At 39.4% G+C, this 23,579-nt stretch overlaps 1 protein-coding gene across 1 annotated transcript in view; it reads left to right on the forward strand.

Annotated features, from left to right (window-relative positions):
- dysc (whirlin protein dyschronic) overlaps positions 1-23,579 on the forward strand; it is a 209,279-nt gene that overhangs the window by 22,729 nt on the left and 162,971 nt on the right. Inside the window, exons 5-6 of the mRNA XM_071590149.1 lie at positions 2,345-2,470; positions 8,748-9,037. Coding sequence (XP_071446250.1) covers positions 2,345-2,470; positions 8,748-9,037 — 416 coding nt within the window. The remainder of the gene's footprint in view (positions 1-2,344; positions 2,471-8,747; positions 9,038-23,579) is intronic.

Consider the following 23,579-nt stretch of genomic DNA (forward strand, 5'->3'; position numbering starts at 1 on the left):
AAACTATGAAGGTCAGTGCGTAGGCATTATATTACTCCATTGACTGTTTCCTCAAAAATGCTCCATTTATCTCACTTTTAGATTATCCATTATAATTTTTCTATTTTTGGATAATTTGAAAAAGACGTTATGCAAATATTCTTAACCGGCGGGGGTGCTTTCTCTGAAAATATCCATATTATAAGACAACTGCCGTAAAGAAGGTCACGAGGTCCGAATCAATGTCGTCAATCTGCATGCACCTATGCCTGTATGGAATTGAAACTTTTTGCGGAGAAGCAAAGTCCGGCGTATAGTTAGCTTTCCTCTTGAGCAGACATGCTCAAAGTACCTGGCTCAATATTTTGAGAGACCGGAAATGGATCGCAATCCCGCATCTGTTTTGGCCCAATACAGGGTTTTATCAACTTTTATTGACGGAAGATATTAACGTTCAAGAAAGTAAGTAACCCATTTACAACAGTAGCTACGTTATGACTGCGGCTTTAAAGTAAATTATACTGATGTATTGAATATATATAATAACACTAAATTTGAAATCAATTAAATTGTTTGCATATTCTGCCAGATCTATCCGTATTTGCATAGTCAAAACCACGAGGGTTTATTTTCGCCCATAACACACTCCTGACTCCTATTTGAAAAAAGTTTATAAGAGAGCATTCTAAGAAATATTCGTTCTCAATATTATTATATGGTCATTATATGAACGCTGTTTAGTAATAGAGGGCATGGTAGATCAGTGGGTAGAGCGCTGGGCCCTATCTTTGTCCTGGAGGGCCCTTATTACTACTTCGATTTTATGCGACATGCCTGAGCTCCCTCAGCTACAACCAAGGTGTGTCATTTTTCAAGGAGCAGATCTTTATGGTCCCTGTGTAATGAAATGTATACGCCGTAGGGTTTGATGTTATGGTAACTTTACCTCAATTTATCAAACTAGTCTCGGGTTAAATACTGTTTTTTTCAATTACATCAAAAAAAGAGTAAACAAGTAAGTAACCCGAGGGCTGGTTTGATTTTTGGCTTTTTAACAATATTTCATTAATAAATGATGGATGCACGACTCTTATTCCAAGATTGACTGCATTAATCAGATACATAGATAGCCGTGGGGCACTATTATCCATTTGTATTCCTTTCTGTTAGGTAGAATCAAACCTCGACAATGGTATGTTTATGCGGTGCAGAGTTGAGAAAGTAAAATTGTAGACGGAATTTAATGGAGACGTATTTCAGGCTAATTAGAAAAAAATGAAGTTATTCTTCGCAATGATCCAAGATTTTTATACTCACGCTAGTGGTGATTGGAAGTATCTCATGAAGATCTTTGGTCCTGGGAATATCGAAGACAACTAAAACGGAAACTAAATGCTTGATAGCTATATATGTCTTGCTTTATTCCTAATTCCTATTTCTTGGTAGAAAGTTAGCAAGAATTTTTGGAAGCATGTCTCTCTTTCCCAGCTTCAAGCGTGCACGGAATGCTTTTGTGACATTTTTCAGAACCTTATCTGAAAAATAAGACCACTCTTTAGTCCCTCGAGCCTCTTCATAGAAATCTCTCTTTCGTCCACCACTTTAGCGTTCAAGAGAGGAGTATTTTTTTCTTATATTGTGGTGTACCAATGGGGTGATGTGGAAATGCCTTTTAAGATACCTTGAGCTCATTGGGTGACTCAAAATAAAGAGTCGCATATAGGTGACGCATATTCTTGGAAAAATCCACAGTTTTGAAGATTCACGAATTTTTCCACTTCGGTCTGTATGAGAAAAGGTGGGGGTAGTTCAAATGGTTGGTTTTTAATTTCATACCTTAAAATTTGCATGATACTTGTTTAGTTTTTTTTCAACCAAAAGATTACTCCTTACTTTATTCAGCAGCATAAGGCCTCCAAGACTGTCCGATAGGAGATACATAGTGACAAATGTCTGTGGCATTATACATAGGTATGTATACGTTCTCCATGATTCAAGCAACTTACACTTGGTTGATTTAAAACGCGGTTCGCGTTGATGATTAATGCATGACGGCCCATCGTGGGCTAAACTAATGAATCACTGATCTCATGTCCCCCTCCTTACCTACCAACGGCTGGAGTGGAAAATGTTCAATTGTATCTTGAAAGCAGTGGATGTTTCACTGTAGTTCACATTAAAAATTTTCTCTTTGTACTAAGCCCCTCGACGAGCTCACAGGTACAACATCTTGACGGAGGCATGTTCATGTTGCCCTGTTGTGTGACAGTGGTCCTCCCACACTATCGTTTCTTCCTTCTACTTCTGATGCATTCGCAGTTTGACGCTTGTGATTTCGGATCTCTCGCCCCTTTTCTGCATACAGGTGGAGCTGAGCATAGAGCCGGGACAGAGCCTCGGTCTGATGATCCGCGGGGGTGCGGAATACGACCTCGGCGTGTTCGTAACAGGCGTGGACGAGGGGTCGGCTGCGGAGAGGGCGGGCCTCAAGGTGAGGACGAGTGACGCCCACGCGTCGCGGTCGCCGCTGCTTGCTTCCTGGCGTGTGTCTCCAGGTCTCGGAGGGAGTAGAGTCTTGGGGATTTGAATAGGCATCATTAGAAGAAGCTCAATGGTGCTGGTTATTCTGTCCTAAGGACCTTTATAGTCATCATCATTCATGCGTTGCGAGTTTGCTCGCTGATGAAAAAGCGGTAGTGGGCATGTGGTTGGCGAGGAGAAGCAGTAAGACGTCCGTACAAACTAACTCACTCACTAGCTCTAATAATAGGAAGGAATCTCGGATTCACGAATTCGCAAAGGGGCAACATGCTGGTTTTTATATAATTCGAGCATACGAAACTACTCCAGAGGTTTTCCCCAATAGGAGAATATTCCTTTATACTTATACTATCGACCTGATTACATTGCACGTCACAAACGTTTGAGGAAATTAGACAGCAAGATCTTTTTTAGGTTTTTTTGACTTCATTATTGTGGATATTTCTTTTCAATATCTTGTAAATTAAACTTCTTTTATATTGAATTTTGAAAGATATTTAAAAACATATTAAGTTGCTTAGCTTGATGTTTTCTGGAAAAAGAAGTCATTAAGAAATGAGTAAATTTGAAAAAGTTTTTTATTCTTTGTTAAAATATAATCTCCGTACGGAGAGAGCGTTTTCTGAGAAAGTTAGCAAGCGTACGAATGTAAATACAGCCAACTTCTTAAATAATGTCGAAGAACTTGTTTTTTTTTAATAAAGGTAGTAATATTTTGTAAAAACTTGGAACATTTCATAAAGTATGTACTATAGTACGAATTATTAATTTGACAACTAAAATAAACACTGCGTTTTATACTAACTTGTTCGAGTGAGGTTACATGTCTCCTCAATTCCATGAAGTACTTCGTTAGCGGGTGCAAACCGTGAATCAAATTGCAGGCAATTGCAAGTGATGGATAATTGATCTTTTTGGTTGTGAAGTAGGAAGGACTCTTGCCCAACTGTTTAGGCTAATGATTGCACAGAACAGATTGGTCAGGGATATCTCGTTTCAAAAGAAAGGAGAGCTCAAAATTTTATTTGTCAATGTAATCATATAATTGGCAAATAGAACAGTTGGGGATATAAAATGTTTCTTTGTATAACATGAACTATTGTTTGGTACAGGTCTTGTTATTCACTGCTGTAACAATTTTCGAACAAATAAGCGGAAAAATAAGATTTAAAAAAATTAAACCGGGCGTAGATTTCTCGGCAGAGACTGCCGACTGTCAAAATGGTAGGACGCGGGAAGTCTCCATAGGGTGTAAATCCGAAATGTGTGAGGGTGGAGAAACTCGTAGAATGGAGATACTGTTGGCAGATCGTTGCATTTGAACAATATCCTGCGCATCGTGTCATCTTCCGTGTACAATTCTTCTTACTATTCACTAATATTGAATGTTCTGTGCCTCATTTCTTAATCAAAAACTCATTTCAATTTATTTTTCAGCCGGATGAATTTAAACAGTCAAAATAGTATGGTACTTAAAAAATATGACACAAGAAGATACTATCTATTTGTCCCTTGACGCAAATAATCATAAAAATTATTTTTCCAGATAGTCTCTGGAGCTGGTGGAATAGTTCTCTGGATCTGATGGAATTTGCCTATCTATATTATCTATAAAATTAGGATTAAAGAAGTTATTTTTTTCTTTCTTGACACATAGTTTTTCATAGTCAAAAGAAAAAGAAATGCTCTCTTATCTTTGTATTTTTCTCCAAACAAATTAGAAGTTAAAGCTTATCCACTGAACTTTTCGAGTTCTCAATTTAGAGAATGATCACAGCTGGCTATTATTCCCTTCCTTCGGAAATAAAAGGAAAGCAGGACTGGAACGTGACCTAACAAATATTTTCTAAAGTCCTTTTCCTCAAGTTTGCCTGTCATATCCCATTTGCCTTCCTCCTGAAAATCCAAAGTATTCACATTTATAAAATGAACTTGGTTAGGAAGTTGCGTTTGATGCCACGTTGATTTAGTGAGACACACATAGAAAGTAACGTTTCATTATAAATCCCACAATACTTAAGTTTGTGGATATGTCACATTAGCATTCGGAGAAGTAATTTTCGGCACAAGGTACCTTTAATTATCGTTGGTGAAATGGCTTTAAATATGAGACGGCACTATATATAGTATATGAGTGCTTGAGTGTAGTCAATTAGTAATTAGTTTAGATAAAAATAAAAAGGAACGACTAAACTGAAACTGATTGAAAGAAATAAAATCCCTACGGTATTTATTTCTTTTGTATCAGTGCTGTGATAAAACTGCATACATTATCACAGCCGCGTATAATTATTAGGCGTAGGTCATAGTTGATATTGACATTTAGTATTCAGAACATGGCGTCGAAGTATGTGGATGACACAGACTGTCAATTCGATTTATATCAGCAGTTATTTGTGAAAGCAAGCCTCGGATGCTCCGGCGAAAAAGAAAAAATAATAGCAGTGGTGAGCAGAAGATCCCATGATATTTTCCCATCTTGTTCATCTCGGATATTAAGGCCACATTTACGTTTATCAGTGTGAAATCTATTCTGCCGATATTCTTTCATAAGAGGCATTTGCCGATGGTTCTTTCAGCTAACACAACAGCAAATTAAATGGTTTTGGATAGTTAGGAGTTGAATTTTTATAGTTTTACAGTTATAGCCGGATTTTTTTGTTTCAAGAATTTAATACTTATCTGTATTATACTACATGATGCGACGCTTAAATCCGGACAAATTTCAATTAGAATTCCCCGCCATATCTTAGTTCCACTTGATATCGCTATTGGCGTTCTTGAAAGCTATAGGCATCTAGTAAACAGTCACAGCCTCAAAATGGCCGAGATGTTTCGCACAAGAGCGGAGTAAAATCGAAGAGCCGCTCTTACCGAAAGTGCTCGTGCTAGGCGCTATTTTTGCAAAATAGTGCGATTTTTCTGGTACCCCAGATCAACTGTTTATCATATTTTGGCTAAGTATAATGCTCCGGAGAAGTCTTGAGAAGGTTTCGCTAACCCGGCGAGGATACCTCATTCGAGGAAACGGATGTTTGTCCGGATTCAAACTACGCACCCTGTATTATAAAAAAAATTACCATTCATCAAATTTGAATTAAAAATAATTTAGCATTTGAATATGTGAAATAGTTTATGCAATATACTAGCATCACATTATTCGTAATTTGTTGATTATAATAAAACTAAAAACCCAACCATCAGAATGGATGATTAGGAATATTTATAATTACATTTGTTCCATGAAAATGGTTTTGGTCAATGAAAGCCTTGTCCAAAACCAATCTGCCCTCTTCTCTGAAGTCGAGATTTTAATTTTAAATCCAATCCGATATTTCTGAAATCCCGATGCCAAATTTTTATTTGAAATGCGTTCGATCGCAATTACCGCTCTATTAATTCCTTATTAGTTCAATGGCGTTTTTGTCGACGTGGCTCAATTCACCGCTAGTGAGGTTTTAGCTTCTTTTTTATTTACGTGTGCCCCTTTAACAGTAGGTCAGTGGAAACTTCAAAGACCTTGCTCAAATTTCCGGCGGCTCGCACCCCGTTGTGGATTCAATTCGTTAGTGGGCGGCTTCTCTCAGCCCCGTCGATGGTGCATGACTTCATACCCTATGTATTTCGGCGCACAACGTCCCTGCTCTCGCCTGCGCGATGAGGACACCCTGCTCCCTGAACTCTTGAACCTTGGCCGTTTGACTGCTTTCCCCTCAACAGCCCGAAAATATATGCTCGGAGCTAAACGCAAGAATCAAATTAAGTCAACGGTGACAGACACCATAAAGCGGTTAAACTCTAGCTTTGTAATCGTAAAGGACGCGTTCGAATGACGGAACTTTATCACTTCCTCTCCCAAAAGACCGTTTCTTGAGTAAGAGAGGAGAATTTCTAAAGACGTTTTTCTGCTCCTTCTCACACTCTCCCTCTCTTTCAGTGGAAATGGTGGTCTCAAGTTCATTTCATTTTGTCTCAAGTATATTTCGCGCTTTGCGCTCGTTTGAGACCCCCGCGTCTCCTCATCCCTTTGGTTGGCCCTCGAAAGTTAATCCTTCGCATCTTTACGAGTGGCTCGTAGAGATGCAAAGGATTACCTCTAGAGGACCAAGCAAAGGGATAGGGACCAACCTTCTATCTCTTTGCTCCTTAGAACTTATCGAATTCAGCATGTGCGCTTTTGCATAACTGTTTCGCAACTCGTTATTTTCAAGCGGAAAAGATTTCTTTTGAAGGTATATTTAGTGTAGAAAGAGGTCAATGGGTCGTCAAATCTAGTTAAAGTGAATGGCGATTGTGTGCCAAAATTTATTCAAAAACATCTTAGGATATCTTTTGGTCTGCATACCTCATAAAACTTGATCAATGTTTTTACGGCATTATTCAAAATATTCGAGGAAAAAAAGTTATTTGAGGCATTCATTTTATATTGGAAAAACTAATATTCTAGTTCCCCTTACTATCTATGACCAAAGTGCATACATGTACTCGTAAGTACTCCTTATTCGTTCTTTTTGAACGCTGGAGTTGATAAAATCATGAGCGCCAAATAAAGTGTTTTCCGCAAGCACATTATGTTGTTCATACCGAAGTTTCACGTTTTCCCTTTTTTTCTCCCTCCGATTTTCAATAAATAATTTTTAATATTAACATTATTTAAATGAATTGCACTGAAAGACTTCAGTTCCAAAGGGTTTCTAAATTATCGTGTGTACAATCCTGAGCATTAGAATCCGAGGAAAACTATATTGCTGAAATTGGCAATAAGGTAAATATAAACAGAATTAGACAATTAGAAAATTACATAATGCAATTAGGCTACATCTCAGGTAATAACGTCATTGAATGGTGGTTGTTTTGGAGGTGTATTGAAAGGTAATCGGACTCAATAACTCGAATTAAGGTATGCATAACATAGGTGCATTTTATTTGTTGTCAAAAAGCTTGAATACCATTTCAAAAAGAGGCCTTTGTGCCGATATTGACCATAAACAAAAATCAGGGTAGGATGAAATACATTTGACTGATGACTTCAGTCATTTTGCACAGAATCATGTTAACTTACAAAATATCATTGCTCATCTTCTTCTCTTTCATCCATTAATTATAAATTATCTTTTTTAAAAAAACAATAATCTTAAAAAAATATTTTTCATTAATTAAAACTTCTAAAAATCATAGAATCTACTATAATAGAATATCTACATTCTTATGTTTGAATTTAATCGGAAATTATGGGAAACTGTCGAATTATTAGCATTTTTAGAACGGAGACGACGTGAAAACATGGCCAGCGGTTTCGTAAGGTTTAAGAGAGGGCTGCAAGCTTTAAGTTTCTTGAATGTGTGTCCTTTTACGTGTTTCCCATTTATATATTTGTATTATATCGTGCACCCACACGTATAATTTCAGCTCTTATGTGTGTGTATATGTATATATATATATATATATATATATATATATATATATATATATATATATATATATATATATATAATATATATATTTGGGAGAAGTGAGAAATAAAAAAAAATAAGAAAAATACAGAAAACATATACAAATGATACTCATACGTATCCCCAATTTTCGGAATACGTGTAAGTATCCGGTAATTCAACGGGACGGTTCCGCTCCAATAAAAGTGTTGAACTTAAAATACCCTTGACAGTTACCACACTTTGAAGGCTCAGATAATAGCTTCCCTCTGCTCCTTAGAAATGCCCGCGGACGTCTTATTGCCAACGATCTTATTGGGATTCTGTTCGAAAAGAACAGCTCGAAGATAAACAAAAGAAAAGTGGGAGAAGTATTTGTCAAAATTACTCGCTTAGACTGTGACCAATCCTTTAATTTGCTAATTTGAACGATTGGTTTATGGAAGTCCAGATTCATGGCTTTAAGTTAATTTTATGCTTATATTTCAGTCCTTACATATTATTTTCTATTTCCTGCAGCGCGGATACACCAAATAATCTCCTCTTGCGCCTAATTTCGGTTCAGAAATCGTTCTCTCAAATTTCTGTTCGGGTCGAATGGCATCATAGGAGAGTGTGTGTATGCGTGTGTTTGTGTGTATGTGTTTGTGTGTGTGCGCGTGTGTATGTGTGGATGCCATGAGACCCGCGAATCGGACGCGGACGATGAGGTCGAAATGAGGAGGTGAGCTTCCCAAATGGAATCGACGACCAACCCGGCTCGTTGCTTCTTTGTCTCCGCGGGCGCGCGTGCAGGTGGGCGACCAGATCCTGGAGGTGAACGGCGTGTCCTTCCTGTCCCTGAGCCACGACGAGGCCGTGCACCGCCTCAAGCACCCTCGTCGCATGACGCTCACCGTGAGGGACGTGGGCCGCGTCCCGCACTCGTCTTCCCTCACCGGCCGCTCCCCCTTCGACTCCGGCTTCGGCGCGGGGTTCCCGGAGCCAGCGCCTTACTTGCAGACCACGTCGGACGAAGAGGAGATGGCGGTCGCTCCGGATGAGGAGGAGGAAGAAGAGGAGGAGCAGAGACTCCTGTTGCCATGGTGAGCGAACCCACATTGTTACCGCCCCACCATTGTTGCTTCCCGATTGAGTTGAGCGGTCACTTGCACGATACTATACCCTTAAGTAAGATTCCTCCAGGGTTCGATGAGATATCTTCGGACGCATACTAACGATATTAACTGGCCACCGTGCCTGCATGCTTAAATTTCGGCTATGCTTTTTTCAATAGCATACCTCAATAATGTAACATTTTTAAAACTTTAAAAAATATTGTAAACCAAATGTAGTTTTGCTACAACTCTTTTGATTAATGAACAATGATAATTAAATTAATTTTAATATTTTATGCTATTCAATAAACGGACATTATTTAACGCGTAAAATCTGCTGAAGTTAAAAAAAGACATTCGTCTCATATAACAACGGGTACTTGTTGAAATATATTTCCTTGATTCCCAAAGAAGTGATCTAATTAAGATTTAGTTTCTCTTTCACCATCTACTTGGTTAGGTATGTGAAAAAATTCCAAATTAATAATTTCCGTGGAAGGACATGTTGCGTACTTTTCATATAGTTCAATCGTAAATTCAAAGATTAAAGTTTCTACTGATGTTCACAATCAAGACTCGGATTTTATGAATACTCCATTGGGAAAAATAACTGGATTATGTGCTACACTTAAATTGGCACCAGTATTACAAATAAAATAAATTCGGAACAAAAATGTTTCAAGGTGCCAGCTACAAAACTGGTCTTGTCTATGAAATACTACTTTACAAAATGTACAAAATTTGCATTATAATATCGAATCGATTGAGTAAATTGACATTTAATCACTCTGACCTTTCCATTCACGTGCCCGATTAGTTCGCAATATGGCAATTTTTCCCCTCCGAATGACAATGCGAACGAAGTGTTTAATTAAACGTGATTTTATTCTGTGCTCGTTCATATTTCCTTTTTGACCGTGTCTGCTTTCTTCACTCGATTGAGGCCGCGGATTCGAATCCCACCTACAGCTCTCTTGTCACCACATGCATATTTCTCCATTGGATTACGAGTGGAATTAATTATCTTCCATCTACCTGGAAACCTATCATTTATAACCGTGTGCAACTGTCAAAACTGGGTACTGCAAATGTCACGGACGTTATTTTGACCTCTTATAATTAGAAATTTTAGCATAGGTGACCAAGAATGTTTTTTCACAAAATTTTTCATCCTTTTTTATTCTTAAAACTGAAGTATTAAAAAAAGCTGAAATAAAATGTAAAATATTTTATAAATTAACCGCGTAGTCTTTCATATACCAACTTGCATTCAATAAATCATTAAAGCCTTCACTCGAATACTTCGTCGAGTTCCAAGAAACTGTGGAAGATGCCGCGACAGTAACTTTAAACGGAGTCATCCGCTAAATGTGTATTACAAAGCGACAATTTCAGAGTGTGAAAATCATTCACCTTGACCGGGAAAGTTGAAACCCGATCAAGGAGAATGATTTTAACGCTCTGATATTGCTACTTCGTCGAGGATTAAATCTTGGAGAAGCATGGTGAATTTGATCCTCTCATTGATAATTATAATAATATGATTCATATAACATTAAAATTTGGGATTGTTGAGATTATTCGTCAGTGTTAATCCTTCAGAATTGTTTTTGGAATTTTCATGTCTGAGCTGCACATGTATTTTAAAAATATTTGACATTATTAATGAGCCAGAGAAAAATTTGGTAATGGAAAAATGGTTTTCTAGCTGAAGTGATATTTTTAAATGCATATGAAAGCATGAGCGGAATGGCAGTAGCGTGGAATGGATGGAGGCGGGAATAAGTATGGTTTAGGCCCGCTTGACGATGCAAACGCAAGTACTCTAATACCGTCGAATGTTTCCTCAGAGAGGTTCACTATCGCCAAAAGCTTTTACCGCGTGGGACTCGTAAAGAGTTCGTGGCCACTTCATTCGATCATCCGGTTCCTACTCTATTACAAGCGCTTCTCTCCTCGCTTTTTCCCCCACATTTGCTTCGAAAAAGTTAGTGGAATGGACGCCGCATTTCTTTAAGCATTAAAAAAGGTGCAATCTCGCTTTCATGGGCACAGTTTACACGTCATACAAAGGAGGATAGAATTTGTATCCGCCTCATTGAGAACATTAGTATCACCTGTAATAAAAATCTCTGGAATGAACGAAATGCTTTTGAAATTCAAGATTTTATTGCTATGTTATTAATGGTTGCTCATTTATAATTATAATTTATGCTTTCCAGCATCCTAAAAACTTATCTTGCTTTTAATCTTTGATAAGTGAATATCTAATAATATATTATAAAAGATTGCCCGTAAATATCTATACGGTTTACTCCCGGATGATAAATCAGCATCTATCGTTCAAGATAATATTGAGTTATAGTTTATCAGTGTTGTCTATCAAGGTGATTATTTAACGTCGCTGACATGAAATAAATGCTTTCTGCCGCTCCCTCAAATGTGAGGAACGATAATTGTTTTCAACCAAAACCGCCAAATTCCTTCACATTTCTTCCTGGATATGTCAATATAGCTTTGGAAAATGTTTCCAGGTGGTTTTCTTACATCATTATACACATTTTTGAAAATTACGCTAAGCAGACATTGCTTTTAGTTTTCCTGAGTCTCGGTCAAAGGGACTTAATCAGACGAGAATACCTTTCGGCATTACTTTTATTTATTTATTTAAACCTCTGCCAAAACGACACCAAGAATGTTCTTATTTCCTTGCACATTAATCAATTTTGCATAATCAAATGGCAGAAAAAGTTGTTAAATATTGAAAATACAAATTACAAATGGTATGTGAAAACAAGGTAACCCCTTAGCGGAGTCATAACTGCCTAAATGGCGTGTTAAAAGGGAGCCGCTGGCAGCAGGCGAATAGGTCCAGGGAATATTAGAATGGAGTGGCCAGAGAGTTGAATATGGTGCGAATATGGAAGAAGAAGGAACACTAGGATATGGAAAGACGGAATGTCGGCAAGTGTAGAAGACTACTCCTGACGCGTTTGGGCCGAGGGGGAATACGGATTGAAAAGGAATAAAAAGGTCGTTGGAGTCGAGATATCCGTTCACATTGCTGCATAAGAACTTCATATCAGATGGTAGATGGTGTTAAGATAGGTGTTAAACATCAAGGAAGGATAAATGATATTACGACTAGAATTTCTGTGGGAGGGGATGCAATGATGGGAAATGGCAATAAAGAAATTGACAGGACTGTTGAGTAGCTCCATAGTTTAAGGACCGGTTATGAGTCTGTTTCCTTTTATTTTTTTTCATTATTTGTATTTGATTTAGGTCCACGAAAGTCACTGTTTCCCAAACACACCCTAGTGACCGAGTGTGTGGTATTCAATTTTCCCTTAACTTGTCAGCTAGTTCTTACCTACTCCCTAAACAAATTAAGTGCCAATCAAGTTTACGGCCTTGGATATTTCGTTTTTCCATTGTGTCAAGGCCTTAGGTACGTGAGTTTTACGTCTGCATCATGGATGATTTTGAAAGATGGATATTTAGTCCCCATTTTGAGCACCATGCATTAGCGGAAGTGAGGGAAGTGGATTGAAGGAATTGGTGAACAAGGGTGCAGTCAAACTCCTTTATAATTTTGCAGTTATCAGTATAAAGCAAAATGTTGCATCCTCACTCGAGAACGTTGGCAACGTATGGCGAAAACAGAATGGGTCCAAGAACGCTACCCTGGTGTACTCCATAAGATAACAAAAGTTTTATAAGAGAACCGCCATCCGTTATTACCCGCTAATTGGGGGAGACAAGAAAGTTGTGGATAACACATGAGACGCTATTTTGAGCATTGTAACGCTGTTTACTCTCATGAAGCACAGAATCAGAGAGGAGTGATAAACGGAATTAAATGCTTTAGAGAAATCTAGTATACTCGTATAGCAAGCATCTAGTTGGGAGTTGAGTTCAGAGGTGATTGTGATATGATGTGTAAAAGAACGCGAGATTAATTTGTGACCCAGACATTAAGCGTCATTGATTTATGAGACGGATATTAATATCGAATTAATATTGAGATCTACGATATTTATATATTTTAATGTCGAAATTAATATTACAACTAAGAAAGGAATAAAATAAAATTCTATTTTCCAAAATGAAAACCAATTTTGCTGTTAATTTGTCTAAAGCCAAAATCTAATGAATTGATATGCTTTAATCACCGTAATACAGATCATGCATGCTTGCTCTTTCTTTCATATTGCGATAGCCAAAACATTAAATCGTGGATAAATGTAGTCTGTTAAGTATGAATGACGCCATATAATCAAACAAGTTGTATCTTATCATCAGAGAACATGAACCGATTATTTACAAAAAACTTTTGTTTACTCTATGTAAATTCAGGTGGCGGAGTTGAGAATGTCACAGAATTAATTAAATAAAATCAATTGAAGGAAACGAAGCCCGCAATTACGACATTCCTGGGCTTCCTCTCTCGCTCTCTTTCTCTTGCAAAATCTTGCACGAAGCCATAAGTGAAAAACTGAGCGACAAGCTCGGTGAGCGGGAGGGTCGGGGCATTCAGGTAAGGCTCGGGGAAACAGTCACGCCTCCGGTTGGCGGATGGGTTGGGACGCAGTGAAAGAAGATTAAAAATAAAGAGAAACCAAGTGAATAAATAATTATCCCTCCCTTCCACCACGCCCACACTCTATTCGTCAGTTTGCACCTCTCCGCTCTCCTACCTCGACCCCTCCCCCTCGGTTCCTTTCACCATCAAGTCCCCCACCCCCCCTTGCATCATCACACTCCACGGTCCCCCGTGAAAGAGTATGAAAAATAAAGAAATAAAATGAAACCCTCGGCACAACCCCTTACATATGTGAAAGGGTGAAAAAGAAGTTGAAAATCGTCTCTCCCCTCCCCCACTTTCACCATCTCGGTCCACTTCGGAGGCGCCCCGGATGTGAATCCCCTCTCTTCTCCCATTCGTTCCCTCCCCCCTCGTTAAACCCTCGACTTCAATCCGCTTATTATCCAACCGCGGACTCCCTCTCTCTCTCTCTCTCTCTCTCCCTTTTGCGTCCTCCTCCACTTCCCATCCCCTACCTCTCCTTCACCGACTCCTTTCCCTCTTTGGCCTTTCTCTTAACGAGAAGTCTCCCTCCCAAGCCCACGTCTTTATCCTCGTTATCCATGGCTCTGTCCCTTGGTTCCCTACTTCCTTACCCCCCCCCCCCCCCCCGAACCCCTTCTCCAACACATTCCATCGACTCCAATTCCTGACCCATTCCTCCACCTACCTACCACACTCATCCTCCTACTCCTCCTTTCTCTCTCGCCTCCGTCCTTCCTCCCTCCCTCAGTACTCACTCCCCTCACATGGTATTTCTTATTACACCACATGTTCTCTTCCCCCTTCGTGTCCATTCCTAAATCATCACATCTAGTACATGCATATATGGAGGTGGTCTGAAAAGTTATCCGTCTCGCTCATACATAGTATTATTACTCCCATGATTTTTTTCTCTCACATTGGCACAACTGCGAGTACGCAGACACCATTAGAAATTGCAGAGCCTTTCCATCAAATAAGATGAGAAATGAAAGGATTGAGTTAATGAAGTTAATACATCCGGCATTGTTTGGATTTGAGGTCCTTATGTAGATCGCAGTTTCTTAGAAAATGTGGGGCTGAGGAGAAATTAAGAATTATTTTATTTTGGAATTTTATTACTCGGGTATTTGGTGGCGTGAGCCCAGATTGGTGCAGCGTAAGTTACTATGGAACGGATCATTGATAGATAGAGGATGCGTTTGGTGGATAAAGCTAAGGGGGACGACGGTTTAAAAAGGCAGTAGATGGAGCGATAAGCGCCCCACCCTTTTACTAAGACTTAGGAGAGGTGGGAATTGAAGTTCAGTTTTTTATCCCATATTTGACCGAGGAACTTCTCTTCTTGCTTCTTCGGAATCTCCTGAAAGCCGAAATATAGCGGTAGTCCTTCGCCTCTTCTTCTAATTCTGAAGATGTTAACTACGCTGCATTTTTATGGTTGTACGGACAGTTTCCAAGTGCACATCCAGTCGTAAAGGTAGCCTAGGTGTTCTTGTGAGTACTCGTTTGCTTTGTCGGGGTGAAGTGAGCGGGCGGAGATTACGGTATCGTCGGCATAGAGCACTAAATTAGTATGAGGTTGTGATGGGATGTCATTAATATATAAGTTAAACAAAAAGGGGGATAGAACTGCGCCTTATGGAACGCCGGAGGCGATAGGAAAGATTTCGGAAGAGGCGTCGGACACTGAGGTATGGAAGGAGTGGTTAGTTTCGAAGGATTGTATAATTTTTTGTAAGATAAATTGGGAATGGTTGAGTAGCTATTTTGTGAATGAGTCCCTAGATCCATACTTTGTCGAAAGCCATGGCAACATCTAAAAAGGCAACCCGCGTGATCATACGGTTATTGTGGCCGAGGACTAGCTCCTTGGTTTTTCAGGCAAAACTTGGATATACCATCAGAGCCCGGTGCTTTCTTTGGTTTAAGGGAGTGGATGAAAGCGGTGATTTCCTTAGGAGTTGTTAATCCCGGTTCGCAAATAGGGGTAAATTGTAGGGAGATGATTGAGTTTAGAACCTCGTTTTGTATGGGGGATTGTGCGGTGTTAGTGAAACAAGAGGCTGATGAGCTTGCAAACATAGCCGCTCGCTCCTAGTTTGTCGTTGCAATGGTAAATCGGGGTGCACATTTTAAAGGGATAGAATCTCATTTCTCTGATTGGTAATTAGTGATGTCAATGATTTTAATCGCGTGTGAAGAAGAACATCCTGCAAACTTTTAACCCGCAGTTTGGAAAGGCATAGCAAAGCATTTAAAAAATCACACCTGCCCTCTGGATTAACACCAAATTCCTGGGGTAATTCTTACGGGCAATTATTCCCGAGGAACAGTGTCTTGAGTGGCTCTCTGTCGTAATTTTTTATCACTAAAATTGGAGTACACACTGTCCGCTTTTTGCATACTCCGTTCTAAGTAGCATCTGGTTTATGGCCACTTTAATTTCTCATTCCAATCTACCTTCCCACTTTCTCATTTTCTGAAATCAGAATACCTCCGGTTGGAAAGTGCAGTCCAAAATCTTAAGAGAAGATGTGTTTTCTTCCCTGTATTCATTTCCCCTTTAAAAGTTAAAATTCAAACTAAAAAATGAGTGGTCTATGTCTAAAATCTACTCTTATCTTTGAGTGTATGTATTTTGAATTTTTAGCTTGACGAAAAAACGCCGTAAAAAATTACTCTCGAGTGCCCTTCAATACTGAGCTTTAAAGTGCCTTCCTCCACATTCGGTGTACATTTGTCTCGTCGGCTAGCCTTACAAACTAAAGCAGGCGCACAATTTGCCCAAGCCTCCTAGCACTCACTTCATGATGCCCGCTTCTTTTAGGCATTCAAACTCATTTTATATCCAACAAAATATTTTTTTAAACCATTTAATGTCATTTGTTAGAAATTTTTAAAAGACTATAATATTATCTGCCTACTCTTACAAACCATCAATAAAATTTCATCAGTTAAACTCCATGTTTTGATTTTCCCAAACTTTTTCTCTGCTACCCTTTAACTGGGTACATCCCACTCAAAGCCTTAAACTTGTAATTTTTCCACATTAGCTTTCATTTATTATCCCCTTTTTTAACGTGTCCTGATTGAAATTAACTTCATCATATACATTACTTTATTTTCGTGGGACCGATTAACGTCGCAAGCCGAAAGGCAGATTTTGCATTTGCCTCTCCCGAACACATGACCCACGATAAACCTTACTTTTAAGTGTCGTAACAATAAACAATACATATTTACGTGAAAGTCATTATGCCTGTGAGATAACAAAGGTAAATAAATCCATACACACGTTTTATGATAAGGAGGTGTACGCATGAAAAATCAACGAACAAATAATCTTAAAGAAACCATTTCCCGTCATAAATTGTGGTACCAAAAATATTTTGGCTCCCCTTTTCTTTTCGGCATAGTCTGCTTTGTCATTTGGACGATTAATATGTATATTTATGGCGTAATTCACCCTAGCACTAAATAACTTGGGCCAATAACCAGCTGGGGAAAATTTATTTTCATTATAATTTCGTCAGTAACTAGCAAGTATAATAATTTCTAGTCTAGCAGACGTCGCACACCAGAGAGGATGAGGATAGCCCCCGCTGGACCATTTTTCTGTTCGTAAACAAAGGTATACTCCAGTTTTTTCGTCAATCTTTCCCCATAATCCAAATCCTATTAGTGAAATTAATTCCTTTTTACAATACACGACGCTCTCATGATATGGTATGCATTATTACAATGATAATACTCTCAAATTTTCTATTAAAGCATTTTATAAAGGCATGGTAATAGAGAAGAAATTCATGGAAATACGGTCGTAGGGGATATTATTGAATTGGTTTTGGAGAATATACATATATTTACTGGAAAGGATCGTGTTTTAAAGGATGTTTCCGATTCAGAGTCTGAAGAAGTGAAGAAATGCAGTGGACCATAAATCTTTTATTTCTTTGGATTTAAATGCGATTAAGTTGTAAATCTAATATGCATATAAACCAAAAAATTGTGGCTCGGAATATCTTCTGTGCTTTGGCCTGGTAGTTTCTGAGTTGCAAGGAACTCCAGTTGCCAAGGCATTTTAACACCTAACTCACCATAATGTTTCATTGTCGAGACGCGGAAATGAAGGCCCTGGCCCAATGTCCTTCTGCACACCCGCAAAGCATATTCTCTACAAAAGCTCAGAGTAAACTTGATTAATTCGGTCAACTTACCTCTATATTTCTTGTAAACTGTTGTTATTTTATGGGGTCTACTCCGAGGATGCGAGAAGTGGCTTGCCAAGAGTTAGCTAGGGTTGGTACAACTTTAGCCTCCTACAGAACTAAGCGTAAATATTTTACGTTGGATGGCTAGGGTCAGCAGCTAAGATCATTTGCACCTTTAAAGGGCTGGTGGGAAGTTGCGCCGCTAAGGGAAGGGAAAAGGGCGGCGAAAGGGGAGAAACTACCGCCGGCATGGTTTATCTTGCCCCTGCATAGATAAACACATAAAGGGTGGTATATTTTTTGTAAAGGATAGTCATTTATGTGGCTTCAGTTCAGTACGGTATTATTTCCCCATAAAAAATATCACTGCAACTAGCGGAGTGTACGTTTATGCCCAGTTTGTTTGAGATGAACAAATTTTGAGAGGTTGTTCGAGGTAGCTTTTCCAATTATTTAACGAATTATCCAAAATTCATTTAGTAACATTTTTTCGTTGCTAAAATTTTATAAAGTTTAATTACGAAAATTTGGCAACAAACCCAAAAATTTGTCACAATACATTAAAATTTTTGTAGCGATTTTGTCAATCGACATACAAGTTAAAGGTATTTTCATATTAGGACTGAGGGAAAATGGATCAAGTGTGGAAAAAATAAAAGCGATCACGGAGAAATTAGTCGTATTTATCTCAGTTACTTTGAAAAATGGTTACAGTAGTATTTGAATACTTTCAATTGGTTAAAAGAAATGTCATTAGTGCGGAATTCAGTAGAAGTATTCAGTTTCCAGTGAAATATTTCTTTTCGCCGGGAAGCGAATCACTGCTCTTTGGTTTCCAGGCGAAGGAGTATGCTACAGCAGGAGCTATGATCCACTGGAGAAGTTTTTGAGGATTTAATACAATTTCATATCATTTGGTTATCTCTCAAGTTTCACTAATTGGAATAGTTTTCAATGAAATTTAATTTTTTAACTTCGAATAAAATGGTAGGAAATTACATGAAGCTAGGTTAGCGCTACTCACATACGCATGTGAAGATATAGGAATTGCAACCATTTGACGTACGTAAGCCTGTACGAAAAGGAGTACCGCGGGGATAAAAAATTTTCAGTATTAAAATCCCTATGGCAGTTTTTAACGGAGTCATAAGAAAAATTGAACGGAAGTAAAATACTCGAAAATAATGAAATCAGAAGCAACCCAAACAACGTTTCTCGGAATTATTATTTCCGAGATAGGAACGAATTGTCTCATCAATTCATTTGCAATTCTCTCCCAATTTTTTGTTCATCGAACTAGCTATCGAACTAGAAATAAAAAATATTTCAACTAAATCATTTTTCTTCAGACATTTACGATTGATGATTTTCAAAATGTTCACTTAAAAAAACGGCATATTTCGGGGACATTATCCCAAAGGATCTCTGGAACGGACGAATAAATTGAGTGAATGTATAATGACTACGCCTTTAAAAATTTCATCTCGCAAGTGAAAATTATTCCCGTCGCATTGAATTTATTTCACATCGTTTTGCATGAAGAGAGACCCGCGATAGCGACTCTGTGAAACCAATAGCGGCGTTGCGCGGATGCGATAATTTCCTTTCGGTGAGGACGAAGCGGCGGAGATATAGGTATCTCCACCCCATACCCCTTTCCCCCTTTCTTTCTCGCCCTCTTTTTGTATGTACTGCGATTCTGGAGCGAAATTCCTGCCTTTTTTCAACCCCCTCCTGCCTCTCTCCTCCCCCGACCGGAATTAATTTTTCCACTTCAAAACAAAAAGGGATCGGAGCGGGGAAGTCCATTGTTTTGCGAGCCTGCGGGGCCAAGGCAGCCGGCAGAGAGGGTAGTAGTCGTCCTTTTCTTCCCCCCCCCCTCACCACACAGCTGGGGCGCCTTCCGCCTTCCCGCCCCAACCCAACCCCATCCCCTTTCTGTTTTATTTCCCTAACTCCCACTCCGCTCCCTTTTCCTGTGCCGTCTGAAGCTCCCCCCTCGCACCCCACCCAATTTCCCGCCTCCTCCCTCCCCCACTCCCCGCTGAATACCCGCACCACCACACACACCCCCCCTCACTCTTCCTCGCGATCATTCTCGCCCTAATCCCGTCCCAACCTCAATTTCGAAGTCGGATCGTCCGGACGCGACGCGCCGCGCTAACTCTATTCCCGTCCCGTACCCTTCCGCACCGCCTTCCAATTAAACTCCCTGGGAATCAAGTCTTTCGACGTCGGAAACACGACGGGTGGATCCCCCCTCCAATCCCTAATCCTCCTTCCCAATCCTATCACACAACCCACCCCATCCCCTTTACCCTCCACCCGCACTTGTCCCCATTATGATTTACCCCTCCCCCTCCTTCACCCCCCTCCCCGCGCGGCTAGGAGGGGAATGGATGTCATTTTTTAGGTTAGTATCATTATGCGTGCCGCCGCTAAAGATGTTACTTTGCGTGTTGCCGTCGCTGAGGAGGTTGGGGGGGGGAGCCGGTGGGGGCACCGCAAGTGTGCGGCTGGCGGGCAGACGGCGGCTCGCCCTCCCCCCCCCGCTCCCGTTCCTTCCCCTGTCTCCGGTGATCAGATTCGCCGGCGGAGGAACGCGTCATTAGTCGGGAACAGCCGTCTCCCTCCCCCGGTGGTCTCTCCCCCTGGAGTCCCCCGTCCTCTCTCTTCCGATGAAATCTGTCTGTCGCGGGATTTGCAGGCGTGCATTCGGGACGGGATGAGGGTGAGATCGAGAGGGGAGGAAATGAGATGGGGATTGGTTTGGTGATCGATAGTCAGCGTTTCTTTACACTGTCAGTTTTTGTTATCTCCCCATCCAGCGGATCGTTTTCGCGTGGGATTTTCGTCGGGTCCTCGAGGCGTCGATCATCGGATCGCGGAGGGAAAAATTGGACGTTGGGAGAGCTTCATTTCGTTTATTTTCCCGTGACCGTGGTTGCCCATGGAAACGAGGGAGTAGATTTTTTACGTATTTTTCCGTTCGCCAAAGTCTCGCTAAATTGGTTGCGCCATGGCGTCGTTATTAACTCCAAAGCTGTAATAGACAGTAATGTTTATTAAAACTGTTTGCCACAAATAATTCACACTGAAGATGTTAGTTTTGGATTAGCATATCTCGATATTTTATACACCATTTTTCCGACATTAGGTAAGGGTGTAAATTTCAGTACACGTGCAATAAAATTACACCCAGATGGACTAGATATTTTTCGAATATATCTCGTACTAATGATTCAGTTACTAATATCGGCAATATAAATTCCTTTTTCCAGTTCAATTTGCATTGAAGGAAGGAAGTTATCTTGCCACACCCTGTATAACCTATTAGCTGATCAAGGTTCGAAACGGAACCACTGGAATTTGTCTTGTGAGCCTCAGTTCATCTTTTGTAATGATTTTAGTTCTCTTTTTTGAACAAACACGGACATTTTTTTCATATTTTGGTCATTTCTTTGAAAATGCAATGACGATGAATTAAAATTTTATGCTGAGGTATGTATTTATGTAAATGTTGAGATTTATTTTACAAATATTTTAAATGAACTAAATGAGTGACATAAATGAAGTTCCGGTTAGCTTAATCGTCAGAAGTATCCATAAAAATACCTTTCAAAAAGATGCTTTCAATAGTAATAATAATCGTCATAATTAGTCGGATGAAATTTTTTGAACGTAAAACGAATCAAGGACATGAAAGCGTATTATTTGATAGCATTGCTAAGTTCAACAGATTCAGGCTTGAGGTCGTGGAAGTTCATCATAATGAAATAAGGACAATTTGCACTTTTCCACAGTTTATTTAACGTACGACGCGTTTTAACTCACAGAGTCATCATCAGGTACAAGACTGTTCTTGTACCTGATGATGACTCTGTGAGTTGAAACGCGTCGTACGTTAAATAAACTGTGGAAAAGCGCAAATTGTCCTTATTTCATTATGATAGCATTGCTGTTTGCCGTTTATGTATTACTAATTGTAATGCATAATTTGAATGGTCAAATGATAACAAAATTCAAGTTTATTCTATTATTTTTTGAAGTTACCATTGCCAAACACTGAGAATTTTCCAACTATTTTAATTTGTTGTCTAATTATAATTTATGAATACAATGATTTCATCATTTTAGAGGCATGTAGTAATTAGCTTCAGTATTTCAGAGAAACAATTGCAAATATAATTAATGCAAAAAACAAGCATTGTAGATATAATAATTCAGTTCTGCACGATTCAAAAACATTACGGAGGTTAAGAAAAGATACCACACTCCTAAGTGAATCCATTCATGTGATAACGGCAAAATAAATTCAATTAATTCAGGAGCAGTGATGAGAAAACAGAGCATGAAAGTGGGAGGGAGGTTAAAAAACCTTCTATGCATTTTTCCATTTTTTTCACACTCCGTCCTTAGACTAACAGAATGTTCCTCTTCTCGGGCGACGCACTGGTGAAGCGTAAAATCATCATCAAGCGATGCGTTCTCCCTCTGATCTCACTCAGCCGCCATCACATCAATCCGCCCGCGGCGCCGAAGGGGGACGCCGGATCATCCCCCCCTTTCAAACCTCCCCCTCCCAATCCGCACCCTCTTTCTCCCCCCCCCCCCGCCTGCCATCGCCCCCGAAGCCCATCGCGACCCGGCAGCACAGCATTTTTCGGGGGCGACATGACCTACATCCAACAGGAGTGGGAATCTCGCCGTTTCGGCGAGAGAGCCAGCGGCAGAATTTGAATCAATTAACATAATTTGCGCTCTTGTTTTACTCTTTTCCGTGTTAGGAGACAGAGCGTGGCGTAGATTTTAGGCATTAGCCACCAGACTACGTGGTGACATCCATCCAGGGCGAGTCGTCCTCGGAATCTCGTCAAAATCTATATTAAGTGGGTCATTTTGTGAGAGAGTTATTATCTTAATCAATGACTGGTCGGACATTTTACGTGGCGGGTCGTCTTCTTCCTGGTCCGGGGAAGACATAGAAAGCGTTCAAATCATTTGAAATTTTTAGCTGCATCTTCCCCCTGGGTCTTTGCTACTTTTTCGTAATTCAAGACATTTGAAAGTTTCTTTTCTATAAAAATGAAAACTGTGATGGTGGTGACATCTCACAATTTTGCATTCACGTGTTTTGCTAAACAAAATGACTCGCAGTTTAATGGCCTAATAAAATTTATAATTCAGTCGGGTATTTTCAAATTAATTTTCGTATTTCGCTCCTGAACAGCATTAAAAATGCGACAATCCGTTTTCCGTATCGATTTATGATGTTTTTTGGACTAATTAATTAAAATTCACGCATGTCGCATTTAGGAACCCAGCATTTTTTTAGATTTCTTTTTTAAAATTCTTATCCAATTACTGAAAGGCTCTAACCCTGCTTTCAAGTTTTGGGTGCTAGTTTTTATTTATGAGGTGGAGCCACATTTGGTTTTGTATATCGTACTTGTGAGAGTTCCATTGTCCTCCACGTGAATCGGTTATTATTACAAATGTGACTAATTGTAATAGTGTTTGTACTAGTTACATTTATTGCTACTAGTACTGTTACTAATGTTGTATCATCACTAAATGTTACTAAGTAACCTGACCTTATTCCTAATGCCTCTCTAAGTCTTTTGGATTCGCGGAGAGAATAGTTTTCAATCAATTAACTTGCTAAGATTTGAATGAAATGCTATTTTTTTGTGATATAAAAATTACCTCTTCCATTTGTTAAAATCTAAGATTGACGAAGGGAGGT

The sequence above is a fragment of the Hetaerina americana genome, unplaced genomic scaffold (genome assembly GCF_022747635.1).
Source record: "Hetaerina americana unplaced genomic scaffold, ioHetAmer1.1.p SCAF_1, whole genome shotgun sequence".
Taxonomy (NCBI): domain Eukaryota; kingdom Metazoa; phylum Arthropoda; class Insecta; order Odonata; family Calopterygidae; genus Hetaerina; species Hetaerina americana.